Source organism: Moschus berezovskii, chromosome 7 (genome assembly GCF_049115385.1).
Source record: "Moschus berezovskii isolate FMDL1 chromosome 7, NW_MosBer_1.0, whole genome shotgun sequence".
NCBI lineage: Eukaryota > Metazoa > Chordata > Mammalia > Artiodactyla > Moschidae > Moschus > Moschus berezovskii.
The window spans coordinates 34,359,698-34,387,369 of NC_142466.1; the positions used below are offsets into that span (position 1 = coordinate 34,359,698).

The following is a 27,672-nucleotide window of genomic DNA, read 5'->3' on the forward strand; positions in this document are numbered from 1 at the left end:
TGGGCTACAGTCCGTGGCATTGCAATGAGTCAGACATGACTGAGAGACTAAACAACAGTCTGCGTGGACAGGCAGGTCTGTTCTCAGGGGGACTCATTTTGGGAAAGAATAGATATGCGATTTCAGGATCTGGAAGCTGAGTCCATGTGTCTGCATATCTCAGAAAGGCCCATGCATACCCCAGGTTTATGCAGATCATCATTTGAAGTCCAGGGGCTTCCCTGGTGGCTCAGCTGGTAAAGAATCTGCCTGCAGTTCAGGAAAGACCTGAGTTTGATCCCTGGTTTGGGAAGATCCTGGAGAAAGGAATGGCTATCCACTCCAGTAGTCTTGCCTGGAGAATTCCATGGATAGAAGAGCTTAGCGGGCTACAGTCCATGAGTTCGCAGAGTCAGACACAATTCAGCGACTAACACACACACAAACATACACACACACGAGTCAAGGTATCTCACAGTAGAGCGTTGCAAACATTTCCTAGCCTGTTCACTTAGCTCTTGGTCATCTTGCCCTTTGACTCATCTTTGTGGTTTTCAGTGATGTTATGTGTTAGGGGTGTATGTCAGCATCACCTGTGGTAATTTTTCTTTTTAAAAAAATATTGTTTATTTGACTGTATCCAGTCATGGTTGGGGCACACAGGATCTTTATTGTGGCGTGCAGGAGCTACAGTTGCAGTGCACAGGCCTCTCTAGTTGTGGCATGTGGGATGCAGAGCACTTGGGCTCAGTAGTTAAACGGCGTCAGGCTTAGTTGCCCCATGGCCTGTGGGATCTTAGTTCCCCCAATAGGGATGGAACTCACATGCCCTGCAATGCACGGCCAATTCTCAACCCCTGAGCCACCAGGGAAGTCCCAGTAGATTTTCAAATGAACCTTGACCATCTCCCTTTCAACCCTCCTCTTTAGGGGTTGTGGCTGTGAGCCAAGTTGCCCCAGCTGACAACTGTTCCTTTAAATAAACCTCTGGACTCTCATTGGAGTGTTAACATCTAAAGTTATGTCATTTTAATCTTATGAAATATTTAGTATTTTCTATATCCTATTAACCAGAAATAAAATTATAACTTTTCCAGAGGTTTTGACTTGCAGTGTTCAGGTTTCTTTCAGACTGCTTATCTGACTTTTCTGTACCCATCTTCCACCTGTTGGCCGCAGGTTTGTCATATCCATTGGATATTCGGTTCTCTTACACACCTTTCATTAGTGCTGTGGTTCTCAATGTATGGTCCCTGGCCAGCAGGATCAGTGTCCTGTGGAGGCTTGTTAGAAATCCTGTTTCTTGGCCCCCACCCCTGACCCAGTGAATCAGAAACTCCGGGGGAGGGTGGCCCAGTGATCTGATCTATGTTTTAACAAGCCCTTTCAGCTGATTCTGAGACACACAGTGTTTGAGAATCCCTACCTTAGTTCCATCTACCTGGACTGCCACCCTCCTTTCTTGCTTGCCAGTGTCTTATAAGACTTTCCCTCCCCTGCAGAGTCGCCCTTTCTTCTGTGTCCGTCAGTACTTCATCACATCTCTGTTATAGCATAGACGATGAGAGCATCTGCATGCAGCACCTGCCTCGGGGATGAGCTGTTAAGTGCCAGTGAGTAAATGCGTGTATGCATGAATGAAGAAGAGCGCGTTAGGAGGAGTGGTGATCAATAAGGTCAGCTGCTATGGCGAGATCATGGAGAATAATGAAGGGGAAAGCGATCGGATTTTGTAGGAAGGCAGGTGTTGGTGACCTTTGAAATGCTTGCTTCAGCAGAGTGATGGGCAGGAAGCCCAGACTGCTGGCAGTTAGGGACTTCCAGCATGATGAAGACTTGCACGTTACTAGAGTTGCTTATTGACTGTTTATCTGAACATGCAGTAGCAACAGAATTTCTTGGGAGAAATAACTAAGTGACCTTAGGCCAGTTACTGACCCTCACAGAACTTGTAGGCTGTAATAGTAATGTTTTGTGTTCATAATCTTTTTAAAGGATTAAACAAGATCATTGTAACCTTAGAATGCCTGCCTGACATTTCGTTAGTACTTAAATGGTCATTTCCTTTACTCACCCCCCATACAACCATTATTTTTATTTATTAATGTTGCTGATGGTGTCCATCACCCTTGGCAAATTTGTGTGAGATATAAAATTGTTAGGGATACCCTCATCCAGTCACTGGAGATACTGTGAATTGCATTTGGCCTGGAACTAACATACCTTTAGTTGAACTGCTGACAGCGTCTTTGAAATACATGTTATCTAGCTGAAAGAATACCCCCAAAAGGTAGTTGTCTTAGTTAAGGCTCTTAGATACAAATTACAGAATCCTAGAAAAAGAAAGGGAAAGAGATCTTGTTGGCTCGTGTAACTAAAATAACTGTCTTCTGCAGCTGTATCTTCAAACAGCATTGTCAGTGCTTAGTCTTTCTCCAGCCATTCTGTAGCCCACCTGTCCTTCCCATGACTCTCATTCCCAAGCATATTTGACAACTACTGATTTCAAGGAGGGAGAAGTCCCCACAGTTCTAACTGAAACCCTGGATTCACTATCGCTTTTCAGATTTAGGTCACTTGTCCTTTCTTAAACTGGTTTTTGTGGCCAAGGAACTGGGAGGTACTGGTTTTCCAGGCCTGGCTTCAGGACTATTCCATTCTATGAAATAAATAGTAATGAGTGTACGAGAAGAAGGGCTCCCTGAAGGGAAATGTGGTTTCTGTACCCAGAATGAAGGGGAAGCACAGCCGGAGGAACAATTGATACCATCTCATTGTATAGAAAAGTGCTTTTCAAACTGTGCTTCTGAGAACTCTAGGAATCCCACTGAGATGCTTAAACAGGAGGGGAAGAGATAGTAACTCATAGTGGGAAGTTGTCAAATTCATGTCCACTCAAGCTTTACCAAGAGTAAATTCACTTTCATATATTTTTATGTCCAATTCCTGGTAAAGATTTCATTTGAAAAAGGAATTTTGGCAAAACAACTGGTATTGGACAGTCTTAACAGAAGATTGGCCCATAGCTCATAAAGGTAGGAGACCATCTTTTCCCATTCCATCCTGCTGAACAAGTTCTTGCCCTGCTATTCCTTCATTCCTATTGGCTCAAATTTCTAACCTGCTTGAGTTCCAGCCTTGATTCCCCCACAATCAAACATAGGAAGAGCATAACCTTAGGCAGAGTCCAGTTCTCAGTTTACTATCACAATTTTAAAAATCATTACTGAACACTTTCGTGACCAAGGAGACATCCCCCTAAAGCTGTTGACCACTTGGGGACTCAGTACCACCCAACAGTTATAAAGCAGAAAGTTTTGATTTCATTGAAGCCATCTGAGCATAATCTTTGATGATATGTTTATGCTGAAATTTGCAGTTGACATCAGCAAGCTGGGCAGTTTAATTTTTCCAGCCTTCCTCTATGGCTCATCTCCTTGATAATTGCTGCTTAAATCACACACTAGGAGCTTTTTCCTTATCAAATATTGACTTTTTAAACTGTTTGGCCCACCCTTTTATTTTTCATTTCAGAACCCAAAATGTAAGCCAGGCACTTATTTGTGTAAATAAAATTATATTGGAACACAGACATGCCCATTAGTTTAAGTTTGCTTTTCTCTCTATAATAGCAGAGGTGAGTAGTTGTGAAACTGGAAGCTAGGCCCATAAACCTAAAATATTTACAGTCTAGCCCTTTATACAAAAACTTGTTGACCTCTACTGTCTAGTTACGTGGCTTACAACAGAATTCCTACTTCTGGACATGTGGCGTGCTAAACAATCAGTAATGTCCTTTTATTTTCTTAAAAAATATTTGTTCAGTTATTTCTGACTGCATGGTCTTAGTTGCAGTACACGGGCTCAGTAGTTGCAGGGCATGGGTTTATTTGCCCTATGGCATGCAGGATCTTAGCTTCCTAAGATCACGGATGAAATCCACACCCCCTGTATTGGAAGACAGATACTTAACCACTGAACCACCAGGGAAGTCCCCAGTAATGTCCTTTGAATACTCTTACTCTCTGATGGTCTCATAAGCGTATCTAGGGATATTCAGTTAAATTCAGTCGCTCAGTCGCGTCCGACTCTTTGCGACCCTATGAATCACAGCACGCCAGGCCTCCCTGTCCATCACCAACTCCCGGAGTTCACTCAAACTCACGTCCATTGAGTCAGTGATACCATCCAGCCATCTCATTCTCTGTCGTCCCCTTCTCCTCCCGCCCCCAATCCCTCCCAGCATCAGAGTCTTTTCCAATGAGTCAACTCTTTGCATGAGGTGGCCAAAGTATTGGACTTTCAGCTTTAGTATCAGTCCTTCCAATGAACACCCAGGATTGATCTCTTTTAGGATGGACTGGTTGGATCTCCTTGCAGTCCAAGGGACTCTCAAGAGTCTTCTCCAGCACCACAGTTCAAAAGCATCAATTCTTTGGCGATCAGCTTTCTTCACAGTCCAACTCTCACATCCATACATGACCACTGGAAAAACCATAGCCTTGACTAGACGGACCTTGGTTGGCAAAGTAATGTCTCTGCTTTTTAATATGCTATCTAGGTTGGTCATAACTTTCCTTCCAAGGAGTAAGCAACTTTTAATTTCATATACTTCTGCCTTATCTGTTCTACCTGTGCTTTTTCAATTCTTTGAGCAACCTCTCTTTATACTCTCAACAGTTTAGTCCTCTTCATCCTCTAAAACTGCCAGCCCTTTTTAAAGAATGGGAAGAGAGAGGGGTGAAACTTTACACCTGGCCCTAGAAGACATTGGTATACACCCCTCCATATACTCAATGTGTAGATAACAAGGTGCCAGTCACATGGACAGAAATCAGGTTTGGTTTCACTTTATGCCCCCCTCTACCCAGCCCTCCTGGATTTCATATTTGTTGTGGTCACAGCAGTGTATTTTGTGAAGAAGAGTCTGATACGAGGAGTTTGATAAAGGGGAAGGGAGGAGGAGCAGATTCCACCCAAGCTGGATGCTGGATTCTGTAAGCAGAGCAGCCACTGCTCAGAAGATGAGTAGTTAAGCTGTACTTGAAGAAGAACAGGGATGATAATGCCTCTTTCCTGCTGTCTAAATGCCCTGTGGAGTGAGAGAAGACTTCAGTCCCTAGGCTTGTGAATCCCTTATCTTTCCAAAACGTTAAATTAATTTTTAAAGCTATTTATTCAAAGTTGACTTAACCACTAGAATAGGAAAGATCAGACAAATCAGCTGCAAGAAATGAAGTATGAGGAAACCCTAACTCTTTGACAAAGTATTCCTGGGAGTAAATGTGTTGAATGAAGCCAGCGGGTAAATGATAAGGGCCTTTACACTGTGGATGTAAGAAGGCAATTTATCAAGAGTACATGAACTCTCCAGTGACCACAAGTCAGGAGGAAACGAGAGTGGAGGAGGAGCCCGGAAAAAATACATTTGAAACACGAAAAATTGTGTGTGTGTGCGTGCACTTTTAAATACTCATATTAATATGCAGAGATACCGGTGTATTAAAAGAGGAGCTGCTCAGTGTGTGCACCTATGGTAGTCTGCCCTGCTCAGAGGGAAGGTTATTGGGAAGAATGCTTGAGGCATTCAACCACACAGTGGTTAGAACTCGCAGAAACCTTGGGTGCTTGCAAGTAGAATTAGGTAGATTTGAGCCTGGCGGTTGTTGTCTAATGCCCATTTAGGTGAGCATCTTTCAGGCTTGCGTGTTTCTCTCTTTAAATCTGTGGAAGGTCATATCTGTATAATTCTGGCAGCTGATCCCGTGCTTTTGTCTTCTCTTCGGTTCAAAGGACCTCTCATTCATTATCACAGTCATCTTTGCAGCATCTCTTTGAGCCCTGTGGATGGGACAATGCTGTGTCTTAATGGGTCACTCTAGAGAAACTGAGTAAAAATGTCATTTATCTGCAGTAGGGTTCTCAGTAGCTCAGATAAGGATGGGGATGAGAATGAATACCCTTATCTGGCTTTCAGAGCTAGGGCAGAAATGTGATTTCTCAAATTTGAGGAGAAAAAAGCCTAACTATTGAAATATTAGTTCAAACTGAACATATGTACTCTGAGAATGGTCATCCTCAGTTTTCTGTGCTGAGATGATGCAGCTGAAATAGACAGGAATTCTCATACTTTGATTTTAGTCATTTTTTTTTTTCTGTTTTCATCTCATACTAAGCCCTTTATCACAGCTGTTAATAAAGTACCTATTTATGACTTGAATTTCCTGTTTTGTTTGTTTATTTCTTCTGAATAGCTTAGAGAACACTAAACTAATGGGTAGACAGCAAGAGGGGAATTTTGGAGAACTGAGTCTTGAAATAATTCCTCTCAGCTATCAGCTGAAGGTAAATGACCAGCCCCCATCTGCCCCCCAGAGGTCAGCTTTCCTTATTCCCTCTGGATTAACCTCTTACCCCTGTAAGTCCAAAGAACACCCTCCCCTTCCTCCTCAAGCCATCCAGGTATCTTAAGGGGTGACTCTTACTCAGAAAAGTGACGCTGGTTGAATGTGCAGTTGGGGCCTGAGTTGGCAGTTGTGTATGTGTCCCTCCTTTTGGTGCAGGGACGGGGGACACCATGGTGACTTGGGTTGAGCCGTAGTTCAATTAGCAAATTAATTGGGTTTTTAGTTCCAGCCACAGTCATTTAGAAGCATCCGCGGTGGCTCTCTTCCTGCAAACCCAGTGTGTTTTGTGTCTGCTGTTTTCTGGAATTTATAAACACATGGAATAAAAAAACATAAACAAGTCGGGAGGAGGTGGGACGAGCACTGTGTACATTACACCATCCTGTTTCGGTTATCATCCAGGTATAGAAATGGAGACGCAGCCCCCCATAACTTCCAGTAACTGGCTTCTCCTTTCTTTTGTCTCCGCCCTCTCCTTTTTCTCTCTGCTGCCCCTGGACCTCCGGCGGGACCACCACAGCCTTGGATAAGCTCAGCACACAGCACCTGTACCACCCCACCCAGGTGGAGATCGTGCAGTCCAACGTGGTGTTCGACATCAGCAGTCTGATGCTTTACGGCACGCAGGCGGTGCCCGTGCGGCTCAAGATCCTACTGGACCGTCTCTTCAGCGTCCTGAAGCAAGAGGAGGTGCTCCACATCCTGCATGGCCTGGGCTGGACGCTGCGCGACTACGTCCGGGGGTACATCCTTCAGGTAGGGGGAGGCGCCAGAGTGGTGTCTTGGGGCCAGCTGCAGGAGGGCTGGGGTAGGAGCCCTGGGCCAATCCTGCCCTCCCACCCCCCGCAGGGCCAGGCATGCATGCCCCATTCTGGTTAATGTGGTCCTTCCGGTGGGCTGGGCAGGGGATTGAAAAGCAGGAACTGTGTGCCAGCCAGCCGGTGCCCAGGCTCCGTGGTGAACGTTAGAAGGGAGATGGTGGCGTGTTGCTTAGGGTTGCTCTGTTTGCATTCTTCTGAATTCAGCTCCCTCTCCCTACAACATGGGCTGCCCAGCTTCCCTGAGTCTTCTGGAAGCCTCCTCTGAAAGGGAGGGCTCAGAAGTGGGTGATGGGTATGCAGCAGTCTGAGACTGCTCTTCATCTGGGTTTAGCAGAATTTGTTCTCACACTTAACCTGGTAGGTTTGGTACTTCCTTGGTGGTCTCTGCACCCTAACCATTTATTGCTTCTTCTTCCAAATCAGAGGAAACCTCTGATCAGTGTAACCTCTGTAGTAAACTCCCTGCTTTTGTAACCAGTAAACCCTCGCATTCCAAAACCTGCAGACCTGGTTATAGACTTGGCCTTCACAGCAGCTGTTCTTCCAGCTTGAGCCCCTTCTTTGTGTCAAGGGCATCTCAGGTCTGGTAAGGGACTTTTCTGAAGGCCGACAGCCTCCACTCCCCATACCCCTAGGCTCCTCGCCTTTTCTTTTTTCTTTTTATTTTTTTGCCGTATCTCCTAAGTCGTTTTGCATTGTGTACTTTGCCTCTGAAATGTTTTTATGGCCATCTGTCTTCCTACGACCCTTGAAGGGTAAATGTTGAAAGCGGCATGTTGGGAGACCCCAGGATCCATAAAGACCACACTGGACGATGAAGAGATACTCCCTCTTGCCAAAGGAGATCGCAGTTGGAGAAGGTAGAATCTGAAGCAATGTTTTGAAATTTCTCATGGGGAATAATACCAGGAGAACTGACCCCTTCAAAAAAAAAACATGGTTTTGGCTCTGCCAGCCTTGTTGATTCTCCAAACCAGCCTGTGGTGTGTGTAAGGCTGCCAGCTTGGTGTGTAATGAGTGAGCATTGAGGGGGGTAGAATTTCGTCCTTGCTTTAACCTGGCATGAACACACACACATTCCTGTTGTTCTCCTGTGTGGTACCACCAGGTGTTAGCCAGGGCAAGTGAGCAGATCGGGGGGACTGTGTGGAAGTAAAGAAAGAGGAAAGGTAGGAGAAGGTAGGATCACCTGTCTGCTCCAATGATGGCTTAGTTAGCGTAGAATCATTTTGTAGTGAGATGTCAACTTGGAAGGCACAGGGAATTTGGCCCTCAGAAGATGAGATTATGCTGATAATAGGAATAATTATATATTACGTTTTCAGTTTATAGAAGACTTTCACAAGCATTATCTCATTTGCCTCGGGATGGGTACATTTCACTGGGGTGAGTGGAGAGTTAAGTCCTGGGTGGTCAGGGGGGCCTGAGGGTACCCAGGGTCCAGGAGAAAGAGGCCAGAAAGAACAAAGCATGGAATCAGTTTCACAGTCCTTGCTCCTGCCAGCCTAGGGATGCACACAGTGTCATGTCTTTCTCTAGTGGTTTCCACATAGGATTGTTAATGTTCGTTTGGGATGGATTTTACCCTACAGGAAGGAACAAACCTCTTGCAGCATTTTGAATGGAACTGTCAGCTTGGCTAAGCACTCTTTGCTTTATTAAAAAATTAGAGTAGTATTCCCCAACCTGATCCCATTTTGCTGCCTCCACTGTGGTGCTTAGTTCTGTCACCAGTGCTTTACTTTTGTTCTACGTGTCTGGTTTTGCCTGGGTTACCTGGACCACACACGTGGCCTCTTTATGGAAGCACGTAGATACATGCATGACTGTGATGATTCGCCATCGTGACAACCCAGCGTCCTGTGGCATTTTGATGGCCATAGATACCAAGTCTGCTAGTTGTTCTGGGGTGTAATCCTATTGTTCTGCCTTTAACAGTGCCTGTTCTGTGTTTTACTTGAAATTACAACTTAGGTGTTAATTTTTTCTCAGTATTTCAACATAACTCTAGGGCAGGCATAGAAAACATACTCCACATTTTGTTCTGTATGAAGGCCTCAGATTTAAAAATACGAAGTACAGGAGAAATGAAATTTCAGAGGAAAATTCAACAAAGCCATTAACTAATATTTATAGTCTCTAATTTGGGGGTGAAGTACTACATAGAAGAAACACTTTCAATTATTGTGATTCTTAAATTATAGGTAATTTGCATTAATTTCATGGCAATTTTGACAAAGTCTCAAATTTAATACACTTTTTCTCAGAGTCTAAAATTGACATTTTGAGAAAATTATAGATGATTCTTACATTAGAGGAACATTATGTTTAGTTTCTGTCTTGTTTTATTGGTAGGATTGATGTAATATGAATTTTATTTAAATGATGCTTTTTGTTATTCAGCGTTTATCATCTACTTGTTTCTTATGAAAACAATTCTCAGTTTAAGAAAAAAAGCAAGAAGTTGAAGCACATAACACTATTACTTATGTAGTGAGACAATGATCATTTCATTAAAAAAAAATAGGTAGGCTATTAAGAAATAAACCTTTTTTCTCTCAAGCCATGTTGTTTGATTATTGGCCAGTATTTTTTAAATTATATATAGTAATGATAAGGTATGCTCAGAAGACTTTGAATATAATTATATGTAACATATTTGAGCAGGTAGACTGTAAAATGTGCATCCAAAGGTTGTGGAAACCTATAATGCACTATTAGTGTACAAGTCATTTTATCTGGCTAAAACTCAATTGTCTTGTAGCCCTCAAGGCATCAATTTTAGCATTATTGCTCTCAACAACAGTATATTGAATATTATGTCAGTTAAAGGAGAATAATTATCAAGGCAAGTTAGGGTGGCTGTTAGTCTTACCACATATTGACTTGGTTAGCAGTTGGCTATAGATTGTGTTACTGGGCAAATGAAGATGTACTGTAAGTTGAACTGGTAAAGCCAGGATATTAATTTAACTCTCTCTGGGTCCAAACCTACATCCCTCATGTATAAACACAGCCACTTCTGGTTTCAGAAATACTTTTGAATGGGTAAAAAGTATCTATAGCAGTATCTGATCTGATTTTGAATTCTTGGATGTGGGGGAAGGAGGGGCTGGCTGTTGGAAACTGTCCTTTGCAGGCGTGTTTGAAGAGGTTATTAAAAGAGAAAGGGAGATGATAGTGGTGCCACAGATTTATTTAAAAGACTGGCAATTTTTTTAAGAATCCTGTACTGTTTCTGTAAAATTGCTTTTTACTTCTATGATCTTCTGTGTGATTCATAGGCTAACCAGCAGGCTGTAAACTGCAGAGCATGACGTGGATTACAGTCAGTTAAGAATCCAGGTAGTATCTTAAAGGTGAAGAACCCAGTATTCTCCGGTGTACCAATTAAAGTGTTCATTCATAAACTGCCAGAAAAGTGAAGCAAATTTTAGGCATTTTCCCACACAACAGAAAAAGGAAGAAATAGGCAATCTGATCCTAAAAAAGCAACATGAGGTATTTTTTTTTCTGCTGCTGAAGAGTCATTCTTATTTCAAGTCTATGGTAGATCTCTCATGGTAGATCTGTTGACAAGGGCTAAAAGCAGTATTCTATTCTTTCCCCATTTTCCCTGACTATGACCCAGGAAGTGAGAATATGGGTGATTATCACTGTTGAATTTAATCATTTAAAAATCATCAAAAAATTTAAAAGTGTTCACACAGTCTCTTTGGCAGTTTGAACATGTAACTGACTTGCCTGGGCTCATACGCCTGCCCATGTGTGGAAATCTCCTCCTTTGCAAAATGAGTCCTGCCAGGATTCAGGGAGCCATATCAGACACTCCAAATAATTAGCTGAGGTGTCAGCAGCCTGGTGAGAGAACGAGCAGTGATGCCTATTTCAAATCACCTGTGTCTTGAAACAATCAGAACTAATAGAACAATCAACCCTCTAGGAGAATATTTCCTCAAATATCTGGACCCATTGATCTTGGAGGTCCAACTTAAACACTGGGAGGACCTCCACTCTAGAACCTTTCCTTGGAGCCTTATGATAGTTCAGTTCAGTTTAGTCACTCAGTCGTGTCCGACTCTTTGCAACCCCATGGACTTCAGCACGCCAGACCTCCCTTTCCATCACCAACTCCTGGAGTTTACTCAAACTCATGTCCATTGAGTCGGTGATGCCATCCAGCCATCTCATCCTGTGTGGTCTCCTTCTTCTCCCGCCTTCAATCTTTCCCAGCATCAGGGTCTTTTCAAATGAGTCGGCTCTTCGCATAAGGTGGCCAAAATGTTGGAGTTTCAGCTTCAACTCAGTCCTTCACAATGAATATTCAGGACTGATTTCCTTTAGGATGAACTGGTTGGATCTCCTTGAAGTGTCTTCTCCAACACCACGGTTCAAAAGCATCAGTTCTTTAGCCTTCAATTAAAATAAATAAATTTAAAAAATTTTTTTAAAAAGCATCAATTCTTCGGCACTCAGCTTTCTTTATAGTCCAACTCTCACATCCGTACGTGACTACAGGAAAAACCATAGCTGTGACTAGATGGACCTTCGTTGGCAAAGTAATGTCTCTGCTTTTTAATATGATGTCTAGGTTGGTCGTAACTTTTCTTCGAAGGAGCAAGCAATTTTTAATTTCATGGCTGCAGTCACCATCTGCAGTGGTTTGGAGCCCAAAAAAATAAAGTCTGTCACTCTTTCCTCTGTTTCCCCATCTATTTGCCATGAAGAGATGGGACCAGATGCCATGATCTTAGTTCTCTGAATGTTGAGTTTTAAGCCAACTTTTTCACTCTCCTCTATCACTTTCATCAAGAAACTCTTTTCTTTGCTTTCTGCCGTAAGAGTGGTGTCATCTTCATATCTGAGGTTACTGATATTTCTCCTGGCAACCTTGATTCCAGGCCTTGTGATAACGTTAGCATAATAAAGGCTCTGAGAAGTTCTAGAGCAAGTGATTTGCGAGGTTAGATAAGTAACTTTCACTAACCTTGCTTACTTCATAGCCTCTTTCTTTGAAGCTCATCAGAAATCTTCCACTCCTGAACACACTCAGTTCTTCTTCATCTTGGGGTGCCTGCATGTGTGGTTTCTTCTGCCTGGACTCTTTTACTCATTAGCTGTCCACTAGAGTCCCACTTTTTCACAGAGACCTTATTCAGTCCAGCTTAACCCATGTAGGTCTTTTCTCACATGGTTGTCTCAGAATTCTGTATCCCTCAAGCTCCAGTACAATTTAAAATAAGTCAACTGTTAAAATGTTTTTTCCTGTCTTCCTCACTCAGAAACGCCATGAAGCCAGGGTACTCAGTATGTACTTGTTAAATGGACGGGTAAAAAATTCTGCTTCACTTGACGTAACTTGTTTCACTGTGGAACCCGTGGCATATCCAATGACTTCACTTGGTCCAATGGCCCTTCATCTTTCTTTCGGTGTCCTGGGGACCAAAGGCTGTAACAGCAGCTGGGCCACTGAGGGCAGGAAAAAGAAAAACAGAAGCTCCACCCCCCAACACCACCTAGCTAGTGGTCTGTGTAGACTGAGTGTTTTGTGGTATCCTTGTGGAAGGCAACATCAATATTAAGCCAACACTTGGATTTAAACAGCCCTTTGTGGAGCACGTTCACATACATTTGCTCTTTGAATCCTCTCTGTCATACCACCCTCTTGTAGGAATTGCCAGTGAATTAACTTTTGTAGTTGTTGAAGCTTGAAGAGGTCAAGTGACTTTTCCTTGATCACAGAAACTGTTAATTAGCAAAACTTCCAGGGAATTAAGAACCACTTACCTCTTGTTCATCACTGTAACCTGCCTCCCAGCCTGGCACGTACTAGTGCTTGCTAAATACTGGACGGAGGAAATTTTGAAATCTGATTCTAGTGTGGGTCTCTGACTCTGTGAGCAGTAAGACTATCAAGCTGTGATATGATATGTGACTGTCTTGTAGATCGAAGTGGTGTGGTTTGTGGAACATAGAAGGCTGGAGAAATATTCAGTAGCAAAATTAGGTGAAATTGGTTCTTGTTTTGGGTTCCTTTTCTTGCCTATTTCCTGATATTCCACCTGTATCAGCTTCCCTTTGTTTTCTGATTTCCATGACCCAAATTTTTCTTCTAGATCTAATGCTTAATAATGCTTCATTGTCAATGCTCATCTTTGACTAACCTTTCCAGGGATACATGCCTTTTGTAATTGAGTGAAAAAAACTGAAGGTTTTATACCTAGTTAGTAAGATTTCAACTATATGATTTGCCAAGAGTGGAGCAGAGATGAAGTAGCTCTTTCCTGGTCCGTAAAAGGATATCAGGTTGGATGGTAAAGGAGGAGGTGGGTGCTGGGTAAGAAGATCAGGCCAGAGTCTCAGGCCTGCCACCGATTATTTATGTGGACATGGAAAATGTGCCATTCTTAGCCGTGATTTCTTCATCTCTAAGTTGAGATAACCCTTTATACCTCTCTTGCTTTTTGGATGGTGAAATGACGAAATAATGTGGATAAAATCATGTTGTAAACTCTAGTTCCAGTTGGTACTTTCATTTACATCTGTACATAGAGTTGGGTCTCTATAGTTACAGCAGGACAGTGTCCATTCCAGGCTCAACATATTTCTCTGTACACATCAGATGCTTAGTAAAAGATAGGAAGTACATTTTAGCCATTAGTTAATATCTCTAGGATAAATGCCAGTTCTTATAGTAAAAAAACTGTAAAATCCTAGTGGGCTAACACAGTAGGAATTTCTTTCTCCTTCTCAGTCAGTGTCCTGTGTGGTGAGTTCTTTCCTTCCTGGGGTGATTTGAGGGCTAACTTAGAGCCTGTCTGGTGGCTCGGATGGTAAAGAATCTGCCTGAAGTACAGGAGGTGGGGGTTCAATCTCTGGGTCTGGAAGATCCCCTGGAGAAGTGAATGGCAACCCTAGAGAATTCCATGGACAGAGGAGCCAGGTGGGCTATAGTCCATGGGGTCACAGAATTAGACACGACTGACTTAACACTTTCATTTTTTTTTTTGTTTTTAGGGCTTCTGCCATTTTATGTCTCTGCCTCTCTCTGGGACTACAGCTGCCTCTTCCTGATGGCAGCCCCTAGAGAGTGTTGGTGGAGGGGCGGTGGGGAAGGTTTTCATGGACCAGGCCTGAAGGTGGGTCACTTCGCTCCACATGTCACTAATAAGAGCTTACGTCTGATTAGGGCCATGTGACTGGGGGGAGCTTGGACACTTGTCCCACCGAACAGTCGCCCCCACTGGTGCCTCTGCCCCTGCAGAATGCCCACAGGTCAGTGCCCCTCTCATGTTGGTACAACAGCCCATGTTCTGCCTGCTGTTTAAACAGTTAGGCCAGGAAAACTTTGGGCAGAAGATGAGTGTAGTTAAGGCAAATGTGTGAGTTTGAGTTTTGGATCCAGTTCTTACTAGATGTGTGAAAATAGAGCCTCAGACTGGGCCCCCTCGCCTGTAAAGCAGGCATGCTCACTGCCCCATGGGTTATTTTGAGGATAAATCTAGATGATACACATAAAGCATTTAGTCATGCTGCTTGCTAAGTGTCCATGAATGTTAACTGTTAACATGATGATGAAAAGGATGGTGACATAGGCTGCTCTAGACTGTTGCCAGACCATTTTAGAGCTGTGTGTATAAAGCAGATTTAAATCCTGAATATTTTGTGTCCCACCATGACTCTTAGAACAGGGTGTCTTCCCCACCAGTGAGGTGAAAAAGTAGATACTGTTCAACTGTAGATAAATAGTACATACCTGTGCATATACATACACACAAACTTGCATGTATATATGTACAGGGTACAGATGTGATTACAAGTAAGAGACAGGAGAGGATCGTGACAAAGAATTTAGACTTTGGAGTGAAACAGACATGGGTATGAATCTTGGTTTAGCTCCTGATGGCTCTATTACCTGAGACAGATTATTTAACATATTTGTATCTTAGTGTCTTCCTCTGTAACGGTTGATGAAATGATATGTATAAAGTCCTTAGTGCAATAAGTAGACCACAGCACTCTTATTGATATTAACCATTACTGCATTGTGTGTGACTATATATGTGAGCTCTTTTTGAGTAATGATTTTATTCCATTTATGACTATTATTTTATTACCTTTGCATTTCTCTATTTCATCAACTCTTTCAATACCCTTCCAAGCACCTGGCACAGAATGAATGAGTTCTTGATGAATTTATTTAAATGGCTAGAGTCTCTGGGCTTTCACTCCATTGCATGAAGTAAAATTTACTTAAAATAGACACCCTTTTTAGTGGCTGTTATCTGACCTGAGAGATTTCTGGGGAAATTTCTGAAACAGAAGGAAAATGGATCTAGGTATACATTCATTTAGGTAGTCTTTCAAATATCCAGTTGTATTGATAAGTTCCTCTGTGCTGAGTACACAAGAAAAGATCTCTCAGGAAGCCTTCGTTCACATAGAAGAAACATCTTTTAATAAATCATATATATTAAGTTCAAAGCTATAAGAATGTACAGATAGGAGGGATTATTTGACTTCAACCAAAGATCAGATTATCACCACCATCATGTAAGGGGTCTTTGCATCATTTCCACAATATGTGACTCTTTCAGGCAAGAAGGATTGCAGGTGTGGATGGTCAAGATTCCCCCTGTCTTTGGCAAGGATATACAAAAGTAGATGGTTCAGGACAATGTACTATATTTATAGTGTCTGATTTCCCGACTGCTTGGACTATTCTACAGACATTATCCCAGCAATCCTCCTAACCTCCCTATTAGAGAGAGAGTTTCAGAGACTATTATCCCTGGTTCTAAAGTTATCGTGGCTAAAGGCCTCTCAGGCAGGGTCAGAGCTGGAAAAGAAATACAGGGATTTTTGAAACCCTGGCCAAAGCTCTTAACTATTTGAACAGCAATGAAAATAAACACCTTATATCCAAGGACATAGCTTGATGTTTTGTACTCAAAGCTAAAATATAAATATTCCTCCCTTTACCCTTGCAAAGTAGAAATAGATAGCTCACCAAATTCTCAAGTGGAATGCAGCAACTACCAGAAGAGGATTTGTGTCCGTGGGAGGTGGAGGGAGGGTTTGTGTATTGCACAAAAGGAGCAGAAATGAGCCCGGATATCATTGGCTATTTGCCATGGTAAGAACCAATTCAGATTTACTTGAAATTGATATTCTCTGTGATGGCATCAGTTAAACCCTATGATCTCCAGAACAACATTCTTACATGCTCCTTGTTGAATCTAAAGTGGAAAGTTGTTGGGTTTTCTTAAAATAGAAAATGTAGTCTGAGCTTTGAGTCCAGACCTCAGTTTTCTACAACCAATTAGTTCTCTAGTCTTGCAGAAAGGAAATAATTTCTGTAAGCCACATTTTCCTGATGATACCTTCATGATGGAGTTTTGAGGATAAAAGGAAGTCGTTTGTTAAATTCATCTCCTCCAGGGGATCTTCCTGACCCAGGGATCAAACCCACACTGTTATGTCTCCTACGTTGGGGCGGGTTCTTTACCACTAGCGCCACCTGGGACGCCCCAGTGCTCAGTATGCTGTGCTGTGCTTAGTTGCTCAGTCGTGTCTGACTTTTAGTGACCCCATGAACTGTAGCCTGCCAGGCTTCTCTGTCCATGGGGATTCTCTAGGCAAGAATATTGGAGTGGGTTGCTAGATCCTCCTCCAGCTTTCTTCCCAACCCAGGGATCTAGCCCAGGTCTCCTACATTGCAGGCAATTCTTTACCATCTGAGTCACCAGGGAAGCCCAAGAACACTGGAGTGGGTAGCCTGTCCCTTCGCGAGGAGATCTTCCCGACCCAGGAATCGAACTGGAGTCTAGTGCATTGCAGGTGGATTCTTAACCAGCTGACATAAACCAGGGAAGCCCCAGTGCTGAGTATGCTGCAGCTGCTGCTAAGTCACTTTAGTTGTGTCCGACACTGTGCAACCCCATAGATGGCTGCCCATCAAGGCTCCCCCATCCCTGGGATTCTCCAGGCAAGAACACTGGAGTGGGTTGCCATTTCCTTCTCCAATGCAAGCAAGTGAAAAGTGAAAGTGAAGTCGCTCAGTCGTGTCCGACTCTTAGCGACCCCATGGACTGCAGCCTACCAGGCTTCTCCGTCCATGGGAGTTTCCAGGTAAGAGTACTGGAGTGGAGTGCCATTGCCTTCTCTGAGTACTCAGTATGCTGCTGCTGCTAAGTCACTTCAGTCGTGTCCGACTCTCTGTGACCCCATAGATGGCAGCCCACCAGGCTCCCCCGTCCCTGGGATTCTCCAGGCAAGAACACTGGAGTGGGTTGCCATTTCCTTCTCCAATGTGTGAAAGTGAAGTCGCTCAGTCATGTCCGACCCTTAGCGACCCCACGGACTGCAGCCTACCCGGCTCCTCCATCCATGGGATTTTCTAGGCAAGAGTACTGGAGTGGCTTGCCATGAGTGCTCAGTATAGTATGTGTTAATTCCTTAAGGCAAGAAGTTTTCCAATTCTGTACCCACCAAAACTACTTAAGTTCCTAGAGCATCAGAGCTTTGTCATTCTTCTACATGTCCATGTATTTTCTTTGAGCTACAGTGTCCTCTAACGTTTCACTCAATTTGACAGAAGGGGCTGGTGGAGAATGAGAGGGGCTCGCACAGGAGCTGAGCTCTATCATGACTATAGCAGAAATCGTGGGCAGGTTCTCAAGACCCGATTGTTGCGTTCCATCTGTTTCTTTGGAGTGACCTACATTTCAGATGCTCATACGTGAGATCACAAAGAGCTATGAAAAGTAGAAAGTAAGAAGAGGATCTGTGCTAGTTTCTGGAAGCTTTGGTTATATCTGCGCAGATGGGACAAACATAAATAAAGATATACTTGTTTGATTCATGTATGATAGCTGTGGAGGTATTGCCAGCAGCAGCTGGAAAGTAGAATGCGGGCCAATACATTTGCTAGCAGAATTAAAGTGACTTCTGCCAAATTGAATTACTCTAGGAAAACCTGTTGAAAGAGGAGATTCTTCAGAAAGAAGAGAGAGATTGTTACCTAGTAGAAGGGATGGAACAAACCTTTTTCCATGCAGGAAGAGTGCTGTGTTTTAGAGAACGGTGGGAGAGAGCTCCCTTGAGCTGAGGTGTTGGTGAGTGTGGTTAGACCAAGCCTGGACTGTTGATCGGAAGCTCTTTTTCATTCACTGGTGTTTATATCCCCTTCCATTTCTAAGGGGAGTGACTGGTGATTCTGTTGGTTCACAGACCTGACATTTGTTGCTAATAATCCTCCAATTTAAAAAGGTAGATCACTGACTGGCAGCTTCTAGAACAATTGTTTTAGAAACTCCCCACTGAGGTCCTGTTGCTACTGAAGAAGTATTTTCATTTGTTGGTGGCAACTCAGTGACCTTTTGTGCCCACCTCCCCTGTCCCTCTCTCTGTTTCTCAGTCAAGGTAGGCCTGGAACAAGGGACTTGCAGTGTGTAGTTCTGTGTTTCAATAGTGCAGTGCTTTGCATGGCCACAATAGACCATGCTACATAAGACCCTAAATTAAGGGGATATTGACTGGCACACATTTACTGTCCAGAGCTCGTCTGCAATTTACTGTGTATTTCTCATCTCTAGTCCCCAGAAAAGCATTTTTTTTTAGAGACTCTGAGAACTGAAGGTCCTGTCTGTAAGGAGAGGTTTCCTTGTTCTCGTATAATTTTCTCTCTTTAACAAAGCCATAATAATAGTGTCAGAGGCAGCTTTCTAGTTAGTATGAGTAATGTGGTTACTGTATTTTCTATTTTTATTTTAATATGTTTTTCCTGCTGTGGATTTTTTTTTTTTTTTCATTTTCGGTTTTAAAAATAGCAGTTGAGTGTGGTATTTCAAGACTGTGGTGCTTAGTGCATGCTCTTTGGGAGGCAGTTCTGAAGGAATACTGTCTACAACAGGCAGTTTTCCCCCCAGATCCTTAGTTGAATAAGTAGGAGAATGTTTAGAGAACAGACCACTGAAGATACTGGCTTACGGTCAGGTTAGGCCAGGCTTCAGAGACATTGACATTTAAACCATAGAGTATCTATCCCAGAGGTTCTTCCCTCTAGAGTATCCGTCAATATTAAGTCTGTTTATTTTATGGTGTGTTGATAAGACACAGAATTAGGTAGCTGGGGATGCTCCTTAAATTGGTTCATTCATTTGCTTCTTTTTAAAGTATGCACGCAGGTTTAGAATTTTAAATTAACAACAAAGCACGCTTAAATTCCCCTTGAAAGAGTAATTAAGAGCTCCTTGTCTCTGTGTCCTGTCGTCTCTGCCAGAATAAGAGTTCACGCTGAGTATATTCCATTGAGTCAGCCATCATTCCATCACCGGCAGGAATCGCTTTTCCACGTATTGACATGTGAGGGAATGTCTGCTTGCAGTAGCCATGGGCTTGTGCCAGATTTCGAGATCCATAGGGGCAGAGCTGGGAGCTTTTCAATTCTGAATCAGAGATCCAATTCATAATAGCTGAGCCAGGGAAACCGGGTTGAATCTGTGGCCAAAACCACGGCAAAAAAACTCCTTTTTTTCCCCTTTCCCTTTTTGCAGTGCTTTATTGCTTTAAAATATGAGCGCCTCTGTCCATTGATTCTCCGGTGACTTTACATTGGATTCAAATTGTGGTCTCTTAGGTGAAAAGGTCAGTGTTTTATTCATGCAGACCCACATCGATGGAGATTAACTGAGAAGCAGTACAAGACATTTGGATCCTGCCAGACCTAGGGCACCTGAAAGAAGTTTCTTTCTTTTCTCCCTAGCTTTCATTCTGCCTGCTGCGGAAGAGGATGGCCCTGTCTTCTGGGAGTGGGGGAGGGTTTTGATTGGCTGTGTGTTAACTGCCTCAAATCCATGGCCATAGGGTGAGTGAGAACCCCTGAGAATCAAACATGTCATCTATGTAGCATCACCTGATTTAGTGCTTTTCCTCAAGTCTGAGGTGTCTCCAGGGGCCTTTTTTTCCCTTGCAGCACTGATCTTTCAATGAGGTGCTAGTGTCTGTCCTGAGCAATAACAAGGAAAAACCATGAAGTGTGAACAGCTCTTATTAGGGGGGTAAATGTCATTAACGCCTTTGTAGCCTTCTCTGCAATCTGAATGCTCTTGTCAAGAGAGTGACTTACTGAAGCCTCCTGTAAAATCTTATACATGGAATTTAAGAGGCTGAAGTTTCACATTTTAATTATGCGAGGCCATTAGCTTCCTTTGCTTATGCATTTTTGTAGTCAATTAAGCTTGTTTCTGGACAACCCTCTCCAATAAGGCTTTTGAAAATGCACCTACAAAAATTATTTTAAAAATTTGAGAAATCCTCAATTTACTTTAAATCGAAGTTTTAGGTAATTCTTGGTGTTTGTCGGAAGTAGATGCTTCTAATTTTATGGAGACTTATTCATTCATGTACCTGATCATAATATGCATGTTTTCACGTATGGTGTAAGAAATATTAGCATTTTAATTTGATGAGTAGGCCAGCTGGATTAATAAAAAAATCTTGAAGCATATAGTGTTTAAACAATGATTTTATTATTTTCAATACTTAAACAGGAATCTTTCTCCAACCATGAAGTCCCCTTATGTAAAAATCTAGTATTTTCCTGAAACTAAAATTTTTATAAGCAAAGTTTGCTTCTGTAAACCACTTCTGCAAGTTTAAGAACTTCAGATTAATTTTCTTTACTTTGAATTTTGTCTTTGAGTTATAAGAGAAAAACATGTTGAACAGTTGTATGGTAGGAGGGTCAGATACAGAAGGAAAATTATCTCTTTTACTATGGCTACTAATTTTTAATACAGAAAAATTAATTGATACATCTGGCTAAAACTGTGGGTAAGTAAATCCAGAAACTTTATAGGCAAGTTAGAGGTGGAGAATGGAAATTAATTAAACAGTTGTTGTTTAGTCACTAAGTCGTGTCTGACTCTTTTGTGACTCCATGGGCTGTATCCCACTAGGCTCCTCTGTCCAGGGGAATTCCCAGGCAAGAATACTGGAGTGGGTTGCCGTTTTCTTCTTCCAGGGGCTTGTCCCAACCTCAGGACTGAACTAGCATCTCCTGCATTGGCAGGCGGATTGTTTGCCAGTTCAGTTCAGTCCAGTTCAGTCGCTCAGTCGTACCCGACTCTTTGCGACCCCATGAATCACAGCACACCAGACCTCCCTGTCCATCACCAACTCCCGGAGTTCACTCAAACTCATGTCCATCGAGTCACCACTAATTTAAGATATAGAGTATAATGTGTCCTCTTTGCTTCGTATGTACTTTGTTTCAAATTTGATCCACCATCCCTATGTAAACATTTCACTAGGTGACAGTATTCCTTTATGTTGGGTGTGTTTCCTTTTGTTTTTCTATTTTGAGGGTTCAGGAAAATATATTCATTGAACAAATACTTACTTGAGTGGTGGCTAGTTTCAAGTGGTGAAGAGAGAGGCACCATGGCCCTCTGTTAAAGCTGTTAGTTTAGTGGAGATTGGGGCTCCGATTAAACTAAAGGAAAGCAGATGCCATTAATGTACCTTTTCTAGTGTGTATATTTGCATGATCTGCAATCAGTACAATAATGAGTTTTATGTAAATAGACTCTTTGGATATATTTCTGACTTAACCTGAAAAGTTAATGCTTTAAAGGATTTTAAACATTTCCTAGCTGTCTTGCTTGTACTGTTAAACTCTGCAATTAATAACTGACTAAACCAAATTAATTAACAATCCAGCCCCTACTTTTTGAATTCAAAACATTTAGTTTGAATGAATGAAGTTCAGTTCAGTTCAGTCCAGTCACTCAGTCGTGTCCGACTCTTTGCGACCCCATGAATCACAGCACCCCAGGCCTCCCTGTCCATCACCAACTCCCGGAGTTCACTCAAACTCATGTCCATCGAGTTGGTGATGCCATCCAGCCATCTCATTCTCTGTCGTCCCCGTCTCCTCCTGCCCGCAATCCCTCCCAGCATCAGACTCTTTTCCAGTGAGTCAACTCGTCACATGAGGTGGCCAAAGTATTGGAGTTTCAGCTTTAGCATCAGTCCTTCCAATGAACACCCAGGATTGATCTCCTTTAGAATGAAGTTATGCTCTCGGAAAACTCACCTGTTTATTAGATCACAGAAGTTAAGTAGCAAAGATGCATTTCCTTCCAGTTCTTTAACTCAAAAGTGTTTGGACAAGTTAAAAAGAACTTATTTTTAGAATTCCCCTTTCCTGAGAATCCAAAGATGATCATTTAAAGCCCTATTAGAATCATTTTGCAAAAGCTACCCAGAAAGTTACTCACTTAGAACCAGGAAATCTCCATGGAATTACTTTTGCCAACACCACTTGAGGAGTAAGTGGGCCAGTTAAAATGTAGATGTTTTATATTAAAGTATGTTGTCTATTAATGGATGGGCAAAAAAAATAAATAAAAATAAAAATTAGTAGCCTTAAAAAAAAAAAATAAGGAACATCAAATTTGAAATTAGTCTGTATTCCATTTGTTAGTTTCCTTCATAGAATTTTCGTTCATCTGATTGCTTACTTGATAAATTATATGTATAATTAAGATGGTTATAGTCTGGGGCCAGTAGTTCCTTCTTGTGGCAAGTAGTCTCCTGTTTAGTCGCACAATAACGAGGGTCCATCTGACCATACAGACCATCTGCTTTGTCCTCTCTTTTCTCTCTTTTGCACCTTACACCTGGATCCAGGCTACCAGTATAAATTATGATTTCCATGGTTCACATTTTAGGTTGACTCTGACAAAGAGATGTCTGGAGTATCAAGATTATCAAAAGATGTTCAGTAAAATCTCTTCATAAATGTTTTTCAAGGCACCAGATGGAAGGAAGCTTTCCTGTGTTATATTTCCCATATGGAAAAGTGTCTGGGACCTGAAAGGGGAACACCCTTAGAAGGAGAATACTCCTTACAAAGGAACTTTATAAAGAGTGCTCCAGTATAGGGTTTTCATGTATGATTTATTCACTCGAGCAGATTGCTTTGAAGGCCCAAACAGCATCTTGGATATAAGTTCCCAGACCTGAAAAGTGTCCGATAGGTTAAATTTCACAAACTTTTTAGATTTGCTTATGCCACACGTCAGGTATGTCTTGCTTATGAGTCTGGTTGCCATTTATTTTAGTCAAGGTTTGATTTTTGCTAAAAACGTTAGATTGGGTTTCTTCATGAGAGATAAGTGTACCTTCTCTTTCACATGTTATTTTATATTAACAGAAAGTCAAGATGGTAGAATTTAAATGCCAGCGTTGTATGTTGACAACAGGAAAGTGTTATTTGTCTACGGTGTTCTCTTTCATTTTTTGAGACACAAATCCTGTAATCAATCTCACTTAGTAAACATTATCTGAATGTTGAGGCGGGCTTTGTAGATTATGGTTCTTATGGTATTACTCGCTTATTTACAGCAATACTTGTGAAAGAAAACTATGCAGATATTAAATATAAGAATACTTTATGAAGTTTTGCAAATAATACTTCTGTAGTGTTTTGAGTGGGATGGAAGGAAACTGAATGTACTTATGCATTGAATAACATCAGACTTTCATAGAAAATATCAAGAAGGTAGTCCTTTTAGTCATCGCATATGTATTCTTTTGGAAATGACTTTCACAGAATTAAAGCAAATTTTCCTCCAGGGCAAACATGTGAGTGGTGTATCCATCTTCCCTTATCTGGAGTAGGTAGTTGAAAAACCTAAGTAATTATGTGACATCTAGAACCTCTAAACATGTTTTAGGAGTATTTTTCTGCTTAGGATGAGCTCTGCAAGATGCTATGTGATTTTCACGCTGTAGTTCATGTTTGTATGCAGCATAGTTTGTGAGATTGGGAGATGCTAATAGGTTAAGTGTCATACTTGAAATATTTAGTTTAGATAAAAATAATATATTAAATAGAGGAAGTTCCCTCTATAAAGCTGAACTAATTTTGAGGGACATGAAAACCAGTGTGTAAAACAGGCAATATAAACAGATTAAAAACTGCTTTTGATAATAAAAATTTAGTTGAGAACAGAACCCAAACTTTGGCTTCAAAAATGTTTCCAAATTTTTCTCTTATTTCTTTCCCAAATAAATCTTTGGGGGAAAGAATAAAAATGTGAAGATTCATCTCTTCATTTGAACTAGAATATTAGCTTGAGTTAGAATTCTGTGAAGTATTTATGGAATAAAAATAGAGAGCTTTATTAATGTTACTGTTTCTGTGGACAGGGCTTAAAAACAAGACTCTGAGAGAAAGAGGAGAATATTTTTTTTTCTCCGTGTCAAATAGGCTATGCAATTCATGATTATGAAAAGAAAGGAACACAGAAGACAAAAGCTTGTTTGCATGAGTTTTAAATTATGAGGCCCAAAACACTGATTGAAATATAATAAAAATTTACATACTTATTAATGTTTTAAGACCTTCTGCAGAAAAGAAACTGCCAGACTTCACAATGGGAAAGTTTACCTTGGGTATTTTAGATGGCCTTTATAAACATCCACATTTTGTACTTTCACACAGTGTTATATGCCTTTCTTTAATGAAGTCAGTAAGAATGAAATAATGGAATTGTGGAGAGGAACACTGGGAGAGTTTTGGAAAAGTGGAATGGAACCAGAGTACCAAGGGTGTTGATCAGCAAGTTAAAGTGTTCCATTTCATTGGAAGTTGATTCTTGTTCAGTAAGTTATGAGCTATGTTAGTTAGCCACTGCTGCATGACACACCACCCCAAACTGGGTGGCTTAAAACAACCTCTGTGTTATTGTCGTTCACAAGAGAGTGGGTCGTCTGGAAAGTTCTGCAGTGAACTGGTGCATTGGCAGGATGGAAGGAGCAGTTGGTTGGCTGGTGCTGGGTGGCCTCATTTACACATCTATCTGCTGGGTTGGCACTGGCTGTCTGTTGGGACATGGAGGTGGTAATTGGTTGTAGTGTAACTCATCCTTGAGCCAGTGAGCCTGGTCTTATTCATGTTAGATAGTTAGAGAGTGCTGAAGAGCTGTAGGAGAGGGCAAGTGCACATGTGTGAACACTTCTAAAATGTCTCCGCTGGCCTTATATTTTTTAGTACCCCATTGGCCACAGCAAGTCACATGGCAAAGCCTAGGGCCAGAATAGGAGGTGATTCCTTTCAGACATGTGCGGAAGGAAGCCTGAACCATGTGCACTGCAGTAATTGATCACCAGACTGGTGCCTTAGGCAGCTTCGTTTCGTAGTGGTATCTATGTAGAACCAAGGAGCGGGGAGCCCCGAGCCAGACTGTCTAGTTGGAAGCTGTCACAGTAGTTCAAATAGAAATAACCCTGGCATTAAGGTGGTGGCAGAGAGAGAAACAGGAGGATTAGATAAAACCACTTGCTGACTGAATTTGGTAGGTGAAGGGGAGAAGGTGCTCCTAGATTGATTCCAGGCTTTGAGGTTGAGTATATGGGAATCTCAAGAACCAGTGAGATTTTGGACCTAATTGTGTTTGCCATGAGCATAGGACATCTGTGTAGCTTCTTAAACAATTCCCCCTCCTTTGTCCAGAAACATTAATATGAAATGAGACTGTCTTTGAAATTCCTGTTTTCTTAAATCTATTGCTTTAAAAGTCATGACCTCGTCGCAGTGACTTCTTGACCCTAATCCTTGTGAAGATGATTAAGTAACTAGAAGTATTTCATCTCTTTTAAAAACATGTGGACAACTTCACTGTAAGCAAAATGTTTCAAAGTTTGGATTTCCTAGTTTCATCTCTCAGAGTTTAACATCTGCCTAGGATTTTTGAGAATTTAGCTTTATAGATATTTCTTTGAGAATATTTTTATATTTGAAAGTATGTCAATTTTGATGAAAAGTAAAAATTTGGTAATATATTCCTTTCTGAAGCATTTTATGCTCGAGGTTTCAGAGTCCGAGCATGAAAGTTTTGCATCTTTTTTAATCATTCAGTTCATAATCTGGTTTTTAACTCTTCCATAATATAATTTTTTTTTTTTAGAAATCACGTCTAGATTATTTATGAAGATATATACAGGCCATCCTCCTGTTAAATGAATAGAAAATGAGTTTGCCCATGGTTGATAAACCATTTTTGTTGTTGTTGTTAAGGTTATGTGATTTACCTACAAAAGAAAATAATAAGAGGGACTTGGAAAAAAGCAACTTAGTGCATGATTTTCTTCTGGAAGAGAAATATGGAATTTATCATTTAAATTAAGACTAGTTTATATAAACTTATATAATGAATGACAAAATTATTTCAATTTTATATTATAGTCAGTTAAAAAAGAGAGGATATGGAAAAGGAAAATAATGGAGAGAGAGGCGGATGTTTTAAAATGATCTTCTCTTGTTTTTTTTTTTAACAAAGCAATCTGGTTTTACAACTGTAGGTATAAATCGGATTGAATTAGGTGGCATAGTTAGATGTTCCGTTCTTGCATTACTCTCGTGTGATTCTTTTATTCATGGTCATCTCAATTACTGTGAAGCTAAAACAGGAAGACTTCCAAAATCTTAGATCAAGGAAGAAATATTTTTTCCTAACTCAGAGTGGATCGCCCTGCCAGCCACTAAGCTGATAAATAAAGTAACAAGAACTTGTTCATTGGCTCTTGGGGTTCAGAGCACTTGAAGCTTACAAAAGGATTTCACTTGTACTGATTGACTTAGCATGGAGATCTGTTGAGATCTAATAAAGCAAGTATTATTAATTTTGCTTTACATGTTATTAAACTAGAACTTATAGCTGGTGATAGTGAAAAAACTTAACAGTGTTCAAAACTGAGTACTCAAATTTAGATATTCTGGTATCACTTCTAAGGTTTTTTATATTATGTACTGTTTATCTTTAAATAAGAATTATTCATTCAGTATACAGCTAAAAATTTAAAAAGCACTTACATAATTATTGATTTATTTAATGGTCACAATCAAAGTCTGTCTGTGTTATGTAGATTTAGATGTCTTTAAAAGCAAATTTTAGAAGTCAGACATATTTTTTATTGTTACATTGTAATGTCCTATATTACTCACAAGAGCAGCTGTTTAAAATTTGATTTTTTGACTGTGTTTCTCTCTAATAAAATTCACTTCTATAAAATTTTGCCAGCTCCTATAGGAAGATCTATAAAACATTCATTTTTAACTCTAGTAATATTTATCCTGCCTTTCTTTTCCTTGTTGGCATTTGTAAAATTTCTGAATGGTCTGCTATTTAGTTTCAATATATTTCCTTTTAGTAGATGATTTACAAGTAGCTGCAATGTTGAAAAATGTAATGTTTATTTTAAGTTTATACACCAGAGATCGAAAAAATGAGATTGTGAATGTACTATGTAATACAAATAGGCAGGTTTTATTCTTATTCAGATTTGGTTTTAGCAATATGAGTATTTGTTTCATCCTGATTTCCATGTTTAAGCAAAAATAATTTAGCTCTCAACTTTTCTTAAACCTCAACACCTATAAGCTATCTTTTTTT

General features: G+C 41.1%; 1 protein-coding gene across 6 annotated transcripts in view; it reads left to right on the forward strand.

Moving 5' to 3' along the window:
- The window catches only part of BNC2 (basonuclin zinc finger protein 2), a 490,816-nt gene that overhangs the window by 341,005 nt on the left and 122,139 nt on the right, over window positions 1-27,672 (forward strand). For all 6 annotated transcript variants that reach the window (XM_088837882.1, XM_088837885.1, XM_088837883.1 and 3 more), the window contains one exon: window positions 6,907-7,142. In XM_088837882.1, coding sequence (XP_088694008.1) covers window positions 6,907-7,142 — 236 coding nt within the window. The remainder of the gene's footprint in view (window positions 1-6,906; window positions 7,143-27,672) is intronic.